This window comes from Pelodiscus sinensis, chromosome 32 (assembly GCF_049634645.1).
Source record: "Pelodiscus sinensis isolate JC-2024 chromosome 32, ASM4963464v1, whole genome shotgun sequence".
Lineage (NCBI taxonomy): Eukaryota > Metazoa > Chordata > Testudines > Trionychidae > Pelodiscus > Pelodiscus sinensis.
Genome location: NC_134742.1, coordinates 11,020,375 through 11,038,660, shown reverse-complemented (window position 1 = coordinate 11,038,660; position 18,286 = coordinate 11,020,375). Strand labels below are relative to the sequence as shown.

General features: G+C 58.8%; 1 protein-coding gene across 5 annotated transcripts in view; it reads left to right on the top strand.

Moving 5' to 3' along the window:
• The window catches only part of MGAT1 (alpha-1,3-mannosyl-glycoprotein 2-beta-N-acetylglucosaminyltransferase), a 32,936-nt gene extending 16,126 nt beyond the window's left edge, over positions 1–16,810 (top strand). The window contains exons 3-4 of one of the 5 annotated variants that reach the window (XM_075914061.1): positions 2,199–2,765; positions 12,881–16,810. In XM_075914061.1, coding sequence (XP_075770176.1) covers positions 12,946–14,307 — 1,362 coding nt within the window. In that variant the 5' untranslated portion in view covers positions 2,199–2,765; positions 12,881–12,945 and the 3' untranslated portion in view covers positions 14,308–16,810. Of the gene's footprint in view, positions 1–2,198; positions 2,792–4,243; positions 5,221–5,725; positions 5,749–12,880 lie in introns of those variants that run through there. The other 4 variants (XM_075914060.1, XM_075914063.1, XM_075914064.1 and 1 more) reach the window with 4 other exon arrangements.
• Positions 16,811–18,286: the final 1,476 nt, after the last annotated feature.

Below are 18,286 nucleotides of genomic sequence, written 5' to 3'. Positions count from 1 at the left end.
GAAATTCATGATACCATTGACGTTTTCTTGTTAGCCTCTAAGGTGCTGCGGGACCGTTTGTCGTTAAGTTTTTTCTGTTACCGACTAACAGGGCCACCCCTCTGAGACAGCTAGGGATGTTAGAGATCGTGTAAGTGACTAGTCATGTAATGGCATGAAATCTTTGTGGTGACATGACTATTCGATAGTCCCCGGGAGTGGGGCTGGCAGCCAGTGTGCTCCCCAGGAAGCCCTCTGCCCCTCGGGGCTGCTGCCTCTGTATGAGGCAGTCCACAAAGGGAGCCAGTTTAAAAACCGGCGAGGAGTCCTGTGGCACCTTCTAGACTAACTGAAGTGTAGGAGCAGAAGCTTTCGTGGGCAAAGACCCACTTTGTCAGATGCACTTCAGTTAGTCTATAAGGTGCCACAGGACTCCTCGCCGCGTTTGCAGATTCAGACTAACACAGCTTACCCCGCTGAGTTTAAAAACCAGCTCCCCTTGCGGACCGGCTGCCTGCTGCGCCACATTGCTGCCTCTGATACAGAGGCAGCAGGGTGGGGAGGGGGCGGGGAATGCGTACAGTCAGCTACACGATACGATCCCTGGTCACAGCCCATATGATTGCTGAGATGCCTGGCTGGTGGCCAAACACCACTGTAATTCCCCCAGATTCCTGCTGGGCCTCGGGAGGGGAACACGGAGCACGGCCTGAATTCCTGGCTGCTTTCAAAGGCCATTGGAAGGCAGGGGGTGATATTATATTTCATTTCTTGTGCAGCCCGTCTCCTGAGCAACCCTTCACCCTCCAAGCTGGGGCTGGTTCTCCCACGACGGGAAAGGTCGCCTTCTCCAACCCCCGTTGGCCCAGTCCTGGATCAAAGCTGGTGCCCCTTAGAGGAAAACATAAGAACGGCCGTACTGGGTCAGACCAAAGATCCATCTAGCCCAGTATCCTGTCGGCCGACAGTGGCCAATACAGATGCCCCAGAGGGAGTGAATAGAACAGGGAATCCTCAAGTGATCCCCCTCCTGTCATCGATTTCCAGCCTTTGACAACACAACAGATTAACATCACCTGATCCCTCTCCTTTCATCCATTTCCAGAGAAACAGAGGCTGGGGACAACATTCCTACCCATCCTGGCTAATAGCCATTGATGAACCTAACCTCCATGAATCTAACTGGCTCTTTTTTGAACCCTGTTAAAGCCCTAGTCTTCACCACATCCTTCAGCAAGGAGTTCCACAGGTTGACTCTGCACTGCATGAAGAAAAACTTCCTTTTGTTTGTTTGAAACCTGCTGCCTATTCATTTCACCTGGTGACCCCTAGTTCTTATATTTACCCTAAGTAAATCACTTTTCCTTATTCATTTTTTCCACCCCACTCATGATTTTACAGACCTCTGTCCTATCCCCTCTTAGTTTCCTCTTTTCTAAGCTGCGATGTCCAAGTCTTTTTAATCTCTCTTGATACAGGACCCGTTCCAAATTCCTAATCAATTTTGTTGCCCTTTGCTGAACTTTTTCCAATGTCAATATATCCTTGGCATTGGAAAAGACCCTGTTTCTCCCTTGCCCCCCAAGCTGGGGTCCAATGTGATCTGCTGTCCTGGCAGCAAAAGGCCCAGGGTTCCTCCTGGCCTGCCCCTGCATCTGTTTCCAAGAGCAGCGGCTCCCAAAAGAACCGTTAATGGTTAACTCTCCTCTCTAGGCAAACGTGGCATTAGAGATTAGCTGGGAGAGGCTGTCTGGTGCTCCTGCTAATCAGCTCCAGGAAAGGCCGGTTCCCAAAGCTTTCCCGGCAAAGTTTGGTCCCCGGGCTTGTGACCCTCTCTCCAGTGAATTGCCCCGTGAGGCTGCGGGGCCAGATTCTGCTTTGTCACACCACTGTGGGAAGGCAGAGTGCCCCTTCTGCTGTCAAGTCAGGCTGGGGGAAGTGAGAGCAGGAGCCTGTCTTGACTGCACAGCCGGCAGTGGGGCCGTGATTTACCCCACGCCAGTGGAAGTCAGGATCCAGCCCCTTCACCTCTCTTCCTGTCCCCTCTCCGCACACCCCCTGTCAGCCGTTGTTTCTCCTGCTCCTGTCCCCCGAGATCTGGGTGTGCGAGGGTTAAACTCTCCCTCCCTTTCAGACTTGGGGGGGCGGGGGCTAACGTCCTGATAAAGCGGGCCGCCCCATAGCAACCTCTGACCCTGCCTTCCTTCCTCCTCTCCTAGCATGCATGGGAGGGCCACGTTTCCTGGTCGGGCTGCAGGGAGCGAAACCGGCAGAGCCAGCAAGGGAGCTGTGCCGAAAGCGCTGTGCTTAAAACTTCATCAGGACGCGGCTGCCCGGGCTTCGTATGTTGCTGTCCCTTCGCTGCCCAGCTCTGTCCGGAGCTCTGTGGCTTCTGCCCCCCGCTCCCTCCCCTGCCTCACCCCTGCGACTGGAAATCAAACACAGAGCGAGCCAGAGCCGTAAGTGATCAGAGAGGAGAGTTCATCATGCTGGACTTGGGTCGCTTGCCTTGTTGAGCTGCGACTGGCACAGAGAGGGGTGAGAGGTGGCGGCTGGCTAGGAAGAGGACAGAGCCAAACTCTGTACCAGTGGGGCCGTCGAGACGCGTGCACAGCCAGAAGAGAGGCTGTCTCCTGCGCCGAAGTTGGGAAGCTAAGTTTAACGTTCAGCCGAGGCGAGAGGGTGCGTGTGAAATCAACACATCTGGGACGCAGAAACCCGCCTGCCGGAGAGACGAGGAGGAGGGGGAAGTGTGAGGAAGCAAAACCCCCACCCGACACTTTATGGTGATGGCAAAATAACGGAAACTCCGGTAGGAGGGGGAGTTTTTCTGGCTAAAAGTTCTGTCCTTTCCAGGAGAGGGGAACAAAGAAAGTTTGGAGAGGGGGCTCTAAAGCGCTCGTGACCTTGAGCTCTGACGTATAATGTGAGACTGCTTCTGTGCGATTGTGATCCTGTCTCGGGTGTGCTACTTAGGAGCTGTATTTCAATTACCTGAGGTTAGCGATGTTAGATATCGGTGAAGTGAAGAGTCGAGTAACCTCATGACATGTTCTCGGTTAGTCGGCTAGTCTATCGGCCCCGGGGGCAGCAGCCGCTGTATCGGAGGCAACAGCACTGGGAGCCAGTTTAAAACCCAGTTATCTGGCTGCCTCTCACCCTGCGCTGCTGCTTCTGAGAAAGAGGCAGCAGCGCGGGGTGGCAGCAGCCCCTATCTGGGGGGTGGGGGTGGGGGTCTGAGATCCTGGACCTGGCACGTGCCAGAACTGAGCCAGGCTGCTGGCCAGCCTGCTAAAAAATGTACTGGCAGGGAGAGATGGAGAAGGAAATGCGTGAAGTCTATAGCATTAATCTACGTGCTTTTGCTTATCGGTTTCTCGACTGCACTATTCCATCCCTATCTGAGATCAGGGCCCCCATCGTGCCAGGTGCTGCGCAGACACACAGCGTGAGACACAGTCCCTGCCCTAGGAGGTTTCCAGTCTAAATAGACCAGCCAAAGGGCGGGGTACAGAATTATTACATCTCCAATATACTTGCCAAGAAGGAGGAATATTTTGCGTGTTCGTCCCCCCCCCCACCCCCCCCGCCCCAATCTCTTGGCTGCTGTTTCCTTTCCATCCCAGGAGGGGTTGATGGTGTAAGGAAAATCTGGAAAGCAGCCTAGCCAGGCTGTGAAAAGCAGCTTGTCTGGAGAGGCCCCCGGTGACAATCTGGTGGCCAGATGAGTTTGCGTTGCGCCGTGGCAGGGCGCAACGCTGTTCAGACCGCAGTGCTGGCTCTGCCTGGTTCGGTTTGATGCCCTCAGGGTGGTTGTGCTGAGTCCCACGGCTGCGGGATGGCTCGGTCTGGCCCGGCCCGGGTTACCTTCTGGGTTCGTTGCTGCTGTGGGGCATGCGGCTGCTTCGCAGTGAGCGGCTGAGGAAGCTAAAGCAAGAGGGTGTCAAGCCCTTGGTGAAATTTACACTGTGCAGGAAGTCGGATGAGCTGATCCAAATGGACCTTATTGACCAAAGAGGGCGAGGGGTTCTCATTAGGGACGTAAAGGGCACTTACTAGTAATCAGTTGACCGGCAGCCCGGCCACGACCACCCGTAGGATCCCCGTTAAGCAATGAAATATAACAGTTGTTAAACAGGAATGTACGGCCCTCGTTCTTATCAGGGTTCGATTCTGGATGGGGAGCAGCCCCAGTGGCAATGAAGTCCTCACCGGCCGGAGTCTCTGCAGTTCCTCTGGCTAACCCCAACCCGGCCTAGCTCAGCAAATTTCTGACTGAGCAGGGGAGGGTGGTTTCCGATCTAGCTGAAGGTGCTGACTGGCTGCTTAAGACTCAGTTACAGGCAGAAACTCTGTTCTCGCCCCCAGCACGGATGTGAGGGGCTGCCCTGTCTGGGGGGAGAATTCTCTTACTGGTAGCCTGGCCTAGTGTGAGGGGGGAGAAGTTTATCTTTGTAGAGACCCGGAGGATTTGAGGCTGGGGAAGAGATGGGCACTTGCAAGATCTGCCCAGGAATTGTGAAGAAACTGGCTTAGGAGATCTGGGTGCCATCCCCAACTCGGTCACATGCTCCCTGTGTGGAGAAGCCCCCCCCTTGCCTCAGTTTCCCCCTTTGTAAACCGAGGCGAGAATCCTTCCGTGGGGCAGGGACCGTCTTGCTCAGTATGCACAGCTCCTAGCACAGATGAGCCTCCCCTCTGTTGATGCCTCCCTGCCCTGCCACCAAAAGTCAGTTCTGTGTTGTCCCATGTAAGAGCCCGGGGCATGCCCCTGGCCTCTGTTGTGCTAGGCCCGGTACAGAACAGAAGCCCCTGCCTCAAAGAGCAGACAGTCTCCGTGCAAGACAAAGACCACAGATCAATCCGGACCACTGTGGGGGGCGGGGGTAGGAGACCGTATTGGCCCGTGGGCCAGCCTCAGGCAAAGCCCTGCTCCTGCAACGTGGGATCGGTTTTGCTTCAACCACCCACTCCCTTTCCTGCCTCTGCGCTCGTTTTGCATAAGCTGCCAGGGGGAGAATATGTGGTTTTTGACCCAGGGCCAGTTAATCAACGTGGCTTTTCTTTCAACAAGCCCTTCCCCTAGGGAGCGGTCTGGCTACCCGCCCTGGAGGCCGTCCTAACCCTTTCAGTGCTTGGCTAGGGAGGGGATCCTGCCTGAGACCCCTCCTTGTTTTCCTCTCTTCCCAACCCGGCCACGTGTCTGCTTGACCCACCCGCTGTAAGCCGGATCCCAGACAGGTGAGGGGCTGGAAGTCGGTCTGGGGAGGGGATTATGTGTAGAACTTGCTGAGGCCTGTGGGGCGGGCTTTTGGCATGAGGGGTCATGGGGGGGGAGGGTTAGCAGAGTTGGCTGCTGCCCTCTGGTTTCAGTCCCTCCAACTTGGGGGGACTCCCAGCTGTGGCTTTCGTTGGGTCGTGGAAGCATCTGGAGGGGAAGTGAGAGAACCCACCGGAAAGCCAGCAAGCTTTTCTGATCTGGGGCTGCCCCGCTCAAACCCCCTGGCTCGCCGTCTGGGGTTACCCCACATCCCCGAATGCTTTCCCCCAGAGTCAGGGCCTGAATCCCAGAGGCCTGCCCAAATCTCACCTCGGGCGGGGGGGGTGTGTGTTTGATTCTGAAACCGTGCCCTCTTGCAGCCCCCCGCCCGGCCGCTCTCCGTTCCCTTCGTGCCCTCAGCTAGAGAACAGCAGCGTGCTGCTGCCACGTTCCTCCCCAGAGACAGCCGCATCTCAGCGGGCGGATGATCGGATTCTTCTCTGTGGCTGGTAAAAAGCTGGCGCGCTTTGAGAAGGCTGGCAGGGTTCTTCGCCCAAGGGGCCTGCGTGGAAGGGAGAGGGCCAGAGCCCGGCTTTGGGGGCAGGGAAGGAGGCCAAAGGAACAGCCAGGCCTGCCCATCTGCATTTCAGCCTTCTCTCTTCACCCTGTTGCCTCTGGCCTGCAGTCAGACAGGTTTGGCCACGGCCCGTCAGCCGTCACCTCTTGATCAGTACTCCAAAACTGGCTGCGCTGGCATTGGTCCTGGCGAGCCAGGTGAAAGGCCACAAGGAGCAGAAAAGATGTGGGCCGGAGATCTCGCTGCTGAGTATGTGGAGCAGACTATGAGCGGCTGTTACCTCTCCCCTTGCCATTGGGACGTCTGTCTCCTGTGGCTAGAGAAAGAGTTAAAATGCTAAGCCAGGCAGGGCCTTGGCCGAGAGGCCCACCACTGCCTCCTGCGGTTGTGAAATCGCAGTTGGCGTGACCCATGCTTGGTACCCACAATGCACAGCTTTCTCGTCCGCTGGCTTTGCTTCCGACTCAGTGAGAGCGACCCAGAAGCAGCGTTCCCTGTAAGCTCGGCTCTTCTGCAGTCATCCGGGAGAGATTCAGACCCTCCTCAGCTGATTAGCAGGGCAGCTAAGTTCTGTATTTCTGTTGGTGGTGCACGTCCACACGTGCTTCATTGCGCACAACAAAATTTATTCTCCACAAGGATGGGGAAAAAAATTCCACCTGTGGACGGAAAAGATAAGAGGGAACAGAGCCCGGAAGTCAGGCTGGGACCCCACATGCACAGATCTCTCCCAACCGGAGCCGTGGGCTTCGGGCCATTCTGCTGAGGTTTTTCCACTTGGTGCCAAATTCCCCACATGACATTTGAGATCTTTAACGAGCCAGCCTCAGCCCCGCAAAGCTGTTAACCAGCTCTTGGGACAGGGTGACAGGCTGAGCCCTGCATAACATGCTCCTTCGCCCCACAGCCTGGCCAGAGGGGTCGCTGTGCTGCTGGGGTGAGGGAGCTGCCCTGGTTCTTTCCTCAGCAGTGTGGTCTCGGGAAGAGGACAGGGGATGGGGGGACTTTGAGCATCCCACCATAACCTGGTTCTGTGTCTTCTCGCCCTGGCACTAGAGGGTCCTTTCCTCCACAGCCTGGCCATAGCAGGTGCTGTGCTGTTACAGGGGCGTGTCGGGGGAACTATTCTGCTTAATCTGGAATATGCTCCATCCCCTTACCAGACCCTAGGGAGCGCTGTGCTGTCCACCCTCAGGCTCAGTGTACTTCCCTCATTCTTGCACTGGGGGGGCGCTGTGTCTGTCCTGGGATGCACTGCATCGCTGTCAGACCTGTACTAGGGGGTGCTGTGGCTAACCTGGGATGCACTGCATCGCCCTTGGCCTGCACTAGGGGGCGCTGTGGCTAATCTGGGATGCACTGCATCGCCCTTGGCCTGCACTAGGGGGCGCTGTGGCTAACCTGGGATGCACTGCATCGCCCTCAGACCTGCACTAGGGGGCGCTGTGGCTAACCTTGGATGCATTGCATCGCCCTTGGCCTGCACTAGGGGGCGCTGTGGCTAACCTGGGATGCACTGCATCGCCCTCAGACCTGCACTAGGGGGCGCTGTGGCTAACCTTGGATGCACTGCATCGCCCTTGGCCTGCACTAGGGGGTGCTGTGGCTAACCTGGGATGCACTGCATCGCCCTTGGCCTGCACTAGGGGGCGCTGTGGCTAATCTGGGATGCATTACATCGCCCTTGGCCTGCACTAGGGGGCGCTGTGGCTCACCTTGGATGCACTGCATCGCCCTCAGACCTGCACTAGGGGGCGCTGTGGCTAATCTGGGATGCATTACATCGCCCTTGGCCTGCACTAGGGGGCGCTGTGGCTCACCTGGGATGCACTGCATCGCCCTTGGCCTGCACTAGGGGGCGCTGTGGCTCACCTGGGATGCACTGCATCGCCCTCAGACCTGCACTAGGGGGCGCTGTGGCTAACCTGGGATGCACTGCATCGCTCTCAGACCTGCACTAGGGGGCGTGGTGGCTAACCTGGGATGCAGTGCATCGCCCTCAGAGTTGCTGTAGGGGGCGCTGTGGCTAACCTGGGATGCACTGCATCGCCCTCAGACCTGCACTAGGGGGCGCTGTGGCTAACCTGGGATGCACTGCATCGCCCTCAGAGCTGCTGTAGGGGGCGCTGTGGCTAACCTGGGATGCAGTGCATCATCCTTGGCCTGCACTAGGGGGCGCTGTGTCTGTCCTTGGATGCCCTGCATCGCCCTTGGCCTGCACTAGGGGGCGCTGTGGCTAACCTGGGATGCAGTGCATCACCCTTGGCCTGCACTAGGGGGTGCTGTGTCTGTCCTTGGATGCCCTGCATCGCCTTTGGCCTGCACTAGGGGGCGCTGTGTCTGTCCTAGGATGCCCTGCATCGCTGTTGGCCTGTCCTGGAGGGATTCTGCGCTGCTGTCCCTAGCTTGGCTCTGTGGGCTGTTTCGCCTGGGTAGTCCAGTCTCCTCCGCATCTTGGGGGGAGGCGGTGGGCGCAATGGGCCAACGTAAATGGGCCTGGTCCGTTTTTGGCTTCTGCCTTCTGCACTCCCGGGGCTGGCAATCAGCCCTGCCCACCCCCCTGCTAGCTCATATCCGGACTAGCACTCTGCTTGCTCTTCTGCATCTGTGCTGGGCTCATGGCAGGAGACATTTTGCACTGTCCTGAAACAACCGCTCCGTCTCAGGGGCCCACTGGGAGCATGTGCAATTGGGGGGGGGGGACGGGCTGGTTTTCTCACCCCTCCTTTCTTGCCCTGCAACTCCCTGGGCTTAATTTCCGGGGAAGGCTCCACGCCTCTGGGCTGTCTGACGATCCCGGCAGCTTGCGAAAGACTTTTCTGTACACTGTTGGCATCTTTCTCCTCCCCCCCCCCCTTCCCGTGCCCTGGCGAGCCAGGTGGAAAACCCCACAGCTTGCTACTCCTGCCTGCGTGGTTGCGGTAGAACAACGGTTAGCTTGTCTCCCAGGGATGGAGGGACAGCCGGGCCCTCTAGCTGGGGATCGCCTGCCTCCCGCCTCGCTGCTGTTTCACTGAGACCAGTGGGCCCTCTTCCCGACTGTCCCCCGCCTCCCTGAAATCATCAGCGTGGCTGGTCAGTCCCAGTGTCTTCTCCCTAACCCCCTCCCCCCCCCCCCCCCCCGTGCTTCAGAGCACAGGCCAGGAGCTGGACTGGGTGGAGTTGGGCATCTTCAGTTCTTCAACCTCTGCATCATGGTGTCTCTTCCTTTCCGCCCTCCCCCCCCCCCCCACAAATGTCCCCAGCTGACCTCACCCCCAGGCCTCTGCCCACATAAGAACGGCCAAACTGGGTCAGACCATAGGTCCATCCAACCCAGTGTCCTGTTTCCGACAGGTGTCCCAGTGGGAGTGAACTGAACAAGGAATCCTCAAGCGATCTCTCTCCTGCCATCCATCTCCACCCTCTGACAAACAGAGGCGAGGGACCCCATTCCTTACCCATCCTGGCTAATAGCCATTCATGGACTTAACCTCCATGAATGTATCTAGCTCTCTTTTAAACCCTGTTCTAGTCCTGGCCTTCACAACCTCCTCCGGCAAGGAGTTCCACAGGTTGACACTGCGCTGTGTGAAGAAAAACTTCCTTTTGTTTTAAACCTGCTGCCTATTCATTTCATTCCACCAGGGCTTCACGGCCCCCAATCCATATGCCTCTGGGATTCTGTGGCTCCCAGCCTGCTCCACCCTGAGGCTCGGCGGTGTGCGCCTCGGTGAATCCAACTGATGGATAGGCATAAGCAGCAGTGGTGTGCATCTCCACCAGAGTCCTGCTGAGCAGCGGCAGGCGGACACCACAGTTCCTTCTTTCCGGCCCCTAGGGACCCTCCTTCCAGCTCGCCCCAGATCCCGGCCGCCTGACGTTCCTGGCTCAGCGGCCTCCTCTCGCTACCGTCGTCCCAAGTCAACAGCGAGCAGTGAACCAGGCTGGGCCCACACGCCTTGTGCGTTGTGCCCTTGTGGTGAGGAGACGAGCCCTGCGGGGTTGGGCTATTGCTCGTTTCGATGGGAGACCTCTGAGGAAATCTCTCCCTCTCCCCTTCCTACCCCCGGGATGTGGCTCGACTGATGTTGCTGGTCCCTCTGAACCAGCGCGCACTAATGTTCCTGCTCATTTTTACGCCCCTGTGCGGAATGAATTTTGTTATGGGCACCAACAGGGAGGGTGAGGCGTGACACATTCCAGACATGGTGGGGGTACGGCCGAGGGGCATAGGGTGGCGCTCAGAGCAGCCGCAGGAGTGTGGGTTGTGACTGGGGGGGGGGGGCGGATCTGGGATGGGGCAGAGGGTTGGGATGAAGGCTGTGACTGGGGGGATAGGTTCTGAGATGGGCCAGAGGGTTGGGCGGGGGCACTGTCTTCTCACGGTCAGGGCTGGCCCCAAAGTTAATTCCAGATGGAAAATGAACGTGGGTAACGGGAGGGGGGGTTGATTTTTTCCCCCTCCCTGAATCCCTCCTAGCTTTTTCGGAGCTATGGGATTCACCTTCACTTCCTGTCCCAAACTGTTGCTGGGAAGCTGTTCAAGGGCGGCCCCGCCCCGCCCCAGAGGTGGCTGCATTTCAGAGCTGGATGAGTGACACCCCCATGCAGTTTTGCTGGGTGGTTGTGCCTCAGCTGCCCTGCCCCAGAGGCGGCTGCATTGCAGTGCTGGGTGAATACGCCACGCTTGTTAAATCACTGCCAGGTCCCACCCCAGAGGTGGTCGCACTAGTGGCTGGAGAGCCTGTGCGGCCAAACAGCGTTGCAGCGGCCTGCTGCCAAAGTGGCCCTGGAGCAGGGAGTCGAGACAGGAACGCGAGGGCCATACGCCCCCCCCTTCTCTGGCGTCCACCCCACTTTGGCCCGCTCTGCCCTGGGGCTGTGAGAACGCGCCTGCGATGACACACACGCCTGCCGTGTTAAATATAGGGCCGGGGCTCTCGCTGGGGGGATTAATAAAGCTCCTGATGCGGCTACTAAGCAAGGGCGGGATTACGGGCTTAGGACGGCGCTGGGCACAGCTAATGCCAGTGGGACCGGCAGAGGTTAGTGCTCGGGGGGCAGGGAGGGGCCTGCCAGGGCATCTCAGAGCACCAGCCACTGGGGAGGGGGAGAAGAAGGGATCTCCAATCCAGTGTCTATCCAGACTTCGGCTTCATTTGCTAGTATACTCAGGTTCCCTCCTCCCCCGGCATGGGTGGATACTACCCTTTCCACTCACCTGGGGTTCCCGAAACCCCTCTTCCATGGGACTCCTGCACTCCACTCTGTCTCGGAAGGGAAATTTCTGCTCCTTGGCTTAAGGACTCCCATCCCTACACTGTAAACCCACCAATTCCTGGAGTTAGGAGCGCGCAGAGAGGGTGCTGGCCTCTGCCCCTCCAGGCAGCTGAGCCGATCGTGAGCGAGTTTAGCTAAATGGTAGCCAAGGAGAAGGGAAGGCCTTTGGTGCAGGGAGTTGCAGGGGCTGAAGCAGTGGTGGGCAATCCGCAGACGTGTTTCCTCCATTTTTTCCCCATCCCTGTGCAGAATACATTTTATGATGTGCACTGAGGCACGTGTGAGTGTGCACCACCACAGGAGGCGGTGGGTGTTCTGCAGATCAGCGGGGCAGCATTCGAATCTCTGCTGGGTGGCTGCCCAAGCGCTCTGCTTACAGGGAATGCCAGTCGGTGGCCCACAGATCTCTGGCCCATAAGTCGTTTTGTTGACAGGGTTGGCAGCGCTTGCTGGTTTCCGTCTGCACCGGGTTTTTTCCCTACTGGTGTTACTAAAGCGACTCACACACAAAGCCAGGGTGTGTGAAGTGCACGGTGATCACACACAACATTGACTGCAAGAGCGGTGTACTCCCTCTGCCGCCAGTCAAAGCGCTGCTACGGTTCAGTCGGCACCCCCGGCCAGTTCTAAGTACACATTGGGGAGATGGGCCCTAGAGGAGCATCTCCAACCCTTTGGGGAGATGGGCCCTGGTGGAGCATCTCCAACCCATTGGGGGATGGGCCCTGGTGGAGCATCTCCATCCCATTGGGGGATGGGCCCTGGTGGAGCATCTCCATCCCATTGGGGGATGGGCCCTGGTGGAGCATCTCCAACCCATTGGGGGATGGGCCCTGGTGGAGCATCTCCAACCCATTGGGGGGATGGGCCCTGGTGGAGCATCTCCAACCCATTGGGGGGATGGGCCTTGGTGGAGCATCTCCATCCCATTGGGGGGATGGGCCTTGGTGGAGCATCTGCAACCCATTGGGGGATGGGCCCTGGTGGAGCATCTGCAACCCATTGGGGGATGGGCCCTGGTGGAGCATCTGCAACCCATTGGGGGATGGGCCCTGGTGGAGCATCTCCAACCTCTTGGGGGATGGGCCCAGGTGGAGCATCTCCAACCCATTGGGGGGATGGGCCCTGGTGGAGCATCTCCATCCCATTGGGGGGATGGGCCTTGGTGGAGCATCTCCAACCCATTGGGGGGATGGGCCCTAGTGGAGCATCTCCAACCCATTGGGGGGATGGGCCTAGGTGGAGCATCTCCAACCCATTGGGGGGATGGGCCTTGGTGGAGCATCTCCAACCCATTGGGGGATGGGCCTTGGTGGAGCATCTCCAACCCATTGGGGGGATGGGCCCTGGTGGAGCATCTCCATCCCATTGGGAGGATGGGCCCTAATGGAGCATCTCCATCCCATTGGGGGGATGGGCCCTGGTGGAGCATCTCCATCCCATTGGGGGATGGGCCCTGGTGGAGCATCTCCATCCCATTGGGGGGATGGGCCCAGGTGGAGCATCTCCAACCCATTGGGGGATGGGCCCTGGTGGAGCATCTCCATCCCATTGGGGGGATGGGCCCTGGTGGAGCGAGTCTTGCCCTGTCCCTCCCTCTCCCCCCAAGTGCCACGTAACCTGATAGACACACAGTGAAGCTGCTCCCCTGTCCTACCTGGGTGCAGGCCTGAAGGACAGTCTGGAGGGAGGAATCCAGCCCTGGGTCCCCAGGTGGGGCCTGAGCAGCAGGCGGTGGGGACCCGTTGCCGATATTTGGTTGTACGTCACTGACTCCCCGTCCCCTCCCCCTCTGCCTCCAGGTCCATGGCTGTGCAGTGACGCCCAAGGGATCGCGAGCGACGGGGGGGGCCTCTGCCTGTGAAGGATGCTGAAGAAGAACAGCCTAGTTCTTTGGGGCGTGGTGCTGTTCGTGGCCTGGAACGCCCTGCTCCTCTTCTTCCTGTGGACCCGGCCCCCGGCCTTCGACGACCACAGCCACTTGACTGCGGAGGTCATCCGGCTGGCCCAGGACGCCGAAGTGGAGCTGGAGCACCAGAAGGACCTGCTGCGGCAGATCCACCGCTACAGCGCCCTCTGGAGCAAGAAGATGAAGAAAGCGGAGGAGGGGGATCGGCTCCCCCCAGCCGCCGCCGGCTCCAATGCCGGGGCTTTGCCCGCCACGGAGGCTGGCCCGCCCCAGCCCCGGGCCTCCCCGGACGCAGTCCTGCCCGTGGTAGTGATCGCCTGCGACCGTGCCACGGTGCGCCGGTGCCTAGACAAGCTGCTGCACTACCGGCCGTCCCGGGAGCGCTTCCCCATCATCGTGAGCCAGGACTGCGGGCACGAGGAGACGGCCCGGGTCATCGCCTCTTACGGCGAGGCCATCATGCACATCAAGCAGCCGGACCTGAGCGACGTCCCAGTGCCCACGGACCACCGCAAGTTCCAGGGCTACTACAAGATCGCCCGGCACTACCGCTGGGCCCTGAGCCAGGTTTTCCGCACCTTCCAGTACCAGGCAGCCATCGTGGTGGAGGACGACCTGGAAGTCGCTCCCGATTTCTTTGAGTACTTCCAGGCGACCTTCCCGCTCCTGCTGGCGGACCCCAGCCTCTGGTGCGTCTCGGCCTGGAACGACAACGGCAAGGAGCAGATGGTGGAGGCTGGCCGGCCGGAGCTGCTCTACCGCACGGACTTCTTCCCTGGCTTGGGCTGGCTGCTGCTGTCGGAGCTGTGGGACGAGCTGGAGCCCAAGTGGCCCAGGGCCTTCTGGGACGACTGGATGAGGCAGCCAGAGCAGCGGCGGGGCCGCTCCTGCATTAGGCCCGAGGTCTCGCGCACCATGACCTTCGGCCGCAAGGGCGTGAGCCATGGTCAGTTCTTCGACCAGTACCTGAAGTTCATCAAGCTCAACGACCGCTTCGTGCCTTTCACCCAGATGGACCTCTCCTACCTCAGGAAGGAGGAGTACGAGCGCTCGTTCCTGCCCCAAGTCTACAGCGCCCCCGAGCTGCGGGTGGAGGAGCTGCAGGGCAACCAGCGCCGGGAGCTGGGCACCGTCCGCGTGCGCTACACCAGCCGCGACTCCTTCAAGGCCTTTGCCAAGGCCTTGGGCGTCATGGAAGATCTCAAGTCGGGGGTGCCCCGTGCCGGCTACCGTGGCATCGTCAGTTTCCTCTACCGCGGCCGCCGGGTCTACCTGGCGCCCCCTTCGGACTGGACGGGCTATGACCCCAGCTGGAGTTAGCGCTGTCTCTCCCCGGACGTTGACCTTTTTGAGCATGTCGGACCCGTACAGATCATGGAGGGGGCAGGGTGTGTGTGTGTTTGGGGGGGGGGACTCAGACCTTGTATTTTTTTGTTTTTCCTAGTGGCATTCGAGTGCATTCTGGGGCGGGGCGGGGTGCACGTGTGTTTGTGCACTTCATGCTGAGAGGGGGGGATTACTTTGATGCCCCGATGCGGGGGGGGGGTTGGGATGGGGCATGCTGAGATTCCCCCCACCCTTTTGCCCCACCCCTCCCTCAGTGCCTACCCCTGCCTAACATTGTGATCTCCCCGTTACCACATCCCTGGTGGGTTCTCCATGGCCAGAGCCAGCGCTGAACCAAGCTGACCGACCCGTGGCTACTTTCCTTGCCTCTTGTGAGTGCCATGCAAGGGACGTGGGGTGATGCCAGGACCTGCTTTGGATCTTTGGCAATTCACAGTTCTTTGTCCTTGGGCGGAGGGACAGGGGTCACCTCCAGCCGTAGCTGGGGAGGGGGGCGTTAGAGATGACGGGACGCCCTGGCTGGTCCTCCAGAGCCAAGCACTAGCCATAGGGGAGTCCTGTAGGGGCAAGGAGTGCTACGTTCGTGACGACCTCTTCTGTGTCTCCTTCGGAGCACGTCTAGCGTGGTTCCTTCTCGCCCCTTTACCTCCTCGGAGAAGGTCTCCGGTTCTGGGGTACGTGCGGCGTTGGCGTCTCTCTACCCAGCAGTGTTTCTCCAAGGGGCGTTCCGCCGCGGCAGTCCCTGCCCTTCCTCCGTCATCGCCACTTTGCTGGGGGGAGCGTGGAGGAAGCTGGTGACCGAGCCGGGCCTGTGTGGTCTGACTTGTGTCACTCTCCCTGGCAAGGAAGAGGTCCGAGCAGCTTGCCTTACTCCTCAGCAAGGACCTCCCTCCTCTCCCTGGCTGAAATTCAGTTCCAAGTTGGCTCGGTCCCTGCCAGAGGGGGGTGGGTTCCCTCGCCGCCACCGAGGAGAGGACCCATGATGCAGCAATGGGGCGAGAGGTCTCCACCCCCGGGGTGGTGGGGCACGAGAAGGGGCTCTGACAAGGAGCCCTGCCTTATCTCTGGGGCTAGCCACCCTCCCCCCCATCCCCTCCCCCAAGTCTCTAAGAGGTGCTGCTGAGCTATTCAAGAGCCACTGCTGGGAAGGGGAGTTACAATTCAGACCTCATTTGGCCAAAACGTAGACCACACCAAAGGGTAACTTCTGTCCCCACCGTGTTATTTTGCTGTATTCAGGTTTTTTTGGTTGTTTTCAATCCCTTGTATTGTCCCCAACCGGAGAGTTTGTGGAGGAGGGAGACCAAGCCTCCTGTTGTCGTTCTACAGCATCCGGGACGTTGCTGGGTGCTCTAGGATACATTTGGCAAAGGATTTGGGGAGTGGGGGAGAGAACAGAAGCGACCCTACGCTCCAGCTGCCGCAGGAGAGATCAGGCAGCGAGGAGCTCCCCCGGCACCAGCCAAGGAGGAGTGGCTGTTCCAGGAGCACATTAAAGGGTCTGAAAATGCCTCCAAACCGTCCCCTCTCTCCGGAGCGCGGGGAGCTTCCTCGGAGTACGGGTGCTTTTGTGTGAGTGTGTGTGTCACTTGTCTCCCCTCCTGGAGCTGGGAGGGGGGGGGATCTCTCGGAAGGCAGGATCTCTGAGCGAGGAAGATCCTTTTGTAGGCAGGCACCAGCCAGCGCTTTGGGGAGCCAGCCAGGCGGGGTCACCTCCATGCTGCTCTTCTGGGCAGGAATTTGGGAGCCGGGCCGGCCTTTCTGCTGCGCCTGGGGCACGTCTCACGCCGGTCAGTAGGCTGTGCCACCCTCCCCGCACGTGGCACCGAGGCAGGGGCTTGTTGCTCGCACCGCCAGCCGAGAGGGGCCTTAGACGCTGGTTGGCTCCAAGGCGAGGAAGATGATCCAGCACCTGACCACGCAGCGGCTGGCGGCGCTCTCCCGGCCAGCCCTTCCTGCTCCTGCAGGGACAGGAGTGTTGCTGCCTTTTCTCTTGGCAGAGGCAAAGTGGTGCAAGGTTCTGGCGGAGGGGCCCTCAAGAGAACAGTCGATATTGGCCACCCGTGGTGCTCTGGGAGAGATGACCCCATTCCCTCACCCCCAATCTCTGGAGGGCCCGGAGTCCACACCGAGGAGCGTCGGCTTTGAAACCCACCCTTCAATCAACGACGTTGATTCGAACCAGCTGCCTCTTGTGCCAATGGTGCTCCCTCTGCCCCGGGGGTTGGGATTCGTCCACGATTTCCCTCCCTATTGGTGCCCCCTTCCCGCTGCAGGAGGGGGAGGGCCAAGAGTTGGAACCACGTGCCCAGCCCAACCATAAAGCCGTTACCCTGTGGAAAAGGGGGAGGAGAGGAACAAATTTGGAGCGGGAGGGGGCGTGGAGGGAGATGCTGTTTTTATGTCCAAACGTCATGCTGCGGAAGAAAACTTTAAGGTGCAGAAACTATTTTCCAGAATAAAATCAAAAGCCAGACCTTTGTCGGTTCGCCACGTCTTTGGTCTCTGGACTGCTGCGAGGGTGGAATTTCATAGGCTTCCTGGGCTGGCCAAGACCTCAGGGGTCATCGAGTCCAGCCCCCTGCCCAAAGCAGGACCAACCCCAATTATCCCAGCCAGGGCTTGATCAAGCCAGGACTTCAAAACCTCCAGGGATGGAGATTCCACCCCCTCCCTAGGGAACCCATCCCAGCACTTCCCCACTTTCCTAGGGAAATAGTTTGTCCTAATATCCAACCTAGACCTCCTCCGCTGTAACTTGAGACCATTGCTCCTTGTTCTGCCACCACTGAGAACAGCCTCTCTCCATCCTCCTTGAAACGCCCCCTTCAGGTAGCTGAAGGCTGCCATCAAATCCCGCCCCTCACTCTTCTCTTCTGCAAACTAAACAAGCCCAAATCCCTCAGCCTCTCCGCATAAGCCCCCTCATCATTTTGGTTGCCCTCCGCTGGGCCCTCTCCAATGCGTCCACGTCCCTTCTGTAGTGGGTGGGTGGGGGGGTCAGAACTGGACACAATATTCCAGATGTGGCCTTGCCGGTGCTGAATTTGCTTGGCCCTCCTTTGAATGTCCAAAGCAGCAGCCCTTCTCCACACATTGCTGTCTTTCCTTTGGCAGGTCCCGACCCCCCTCAACTCCAGCCACATTCGCTTCTGAGCTGTGGGGTAAGACTGGCCCCCTCAACCCCACACCTGATGATGGAAGAGCCGTGCGCCTGATGGACTACGTCTACGCTGGCAGCTTCTTGCGCAAGAACTTTTTTTGCAGAAGAGTTCTTGCGCGAAAGTCTTCCACAAGAGCGCGTCCACTCCGCCGTGTGCTTTTGCGCAAGAGCATCCGTGCCAGTGTGGACGCTCTCTTGCGCAAGAAAGCTCTGATAGCCATTTTAACCATAGGGGCTTCTTGCGCAAGAAATTCATGTTGCCTGTCCACACTGGCCTCTTGTGGAAGAGCTCTTGTGCAAGCGGGCTTCTTCCTGAGCGGGAGCGTCAGAGTTCTGGCACAAGAAGCTCTGATTTTGTACAGTACAACATCAGTTTACTTGCACAAGAACACGCAGCCAGTGTAGACAGGTGGCAGGTTTTTGCACAAGAGCGGCCGTTTTGCAGTGTAGACACAGCCATGGTGTTTCTGTGCAAACATCAGGCAAGAGGAGAAGTTGCAGAGGGAGCATTGAAACTAATCTTGTTCCAATCAGGATCGATGGCCTTATTGGTAGAACGAGGCTGGTCATGGGTTGGATGTTGGTCTAATTGGTCCTTTTGATCCACTGCCGTGTGTGCAGTTAGGGTGGATTAGGGGGGTGGGTTCTCCGGCTTGTGGGCTCACTGTCACATGACACGAACAGGGGTGGGCGTGTGAAAACGGCAATGCGGAATATGAAGACTCTCCTGTGATGCCAACAGAGCCCCAAACTCCTCCTGCTTTATGAACAGCTCCAGCTGGGAGCCGA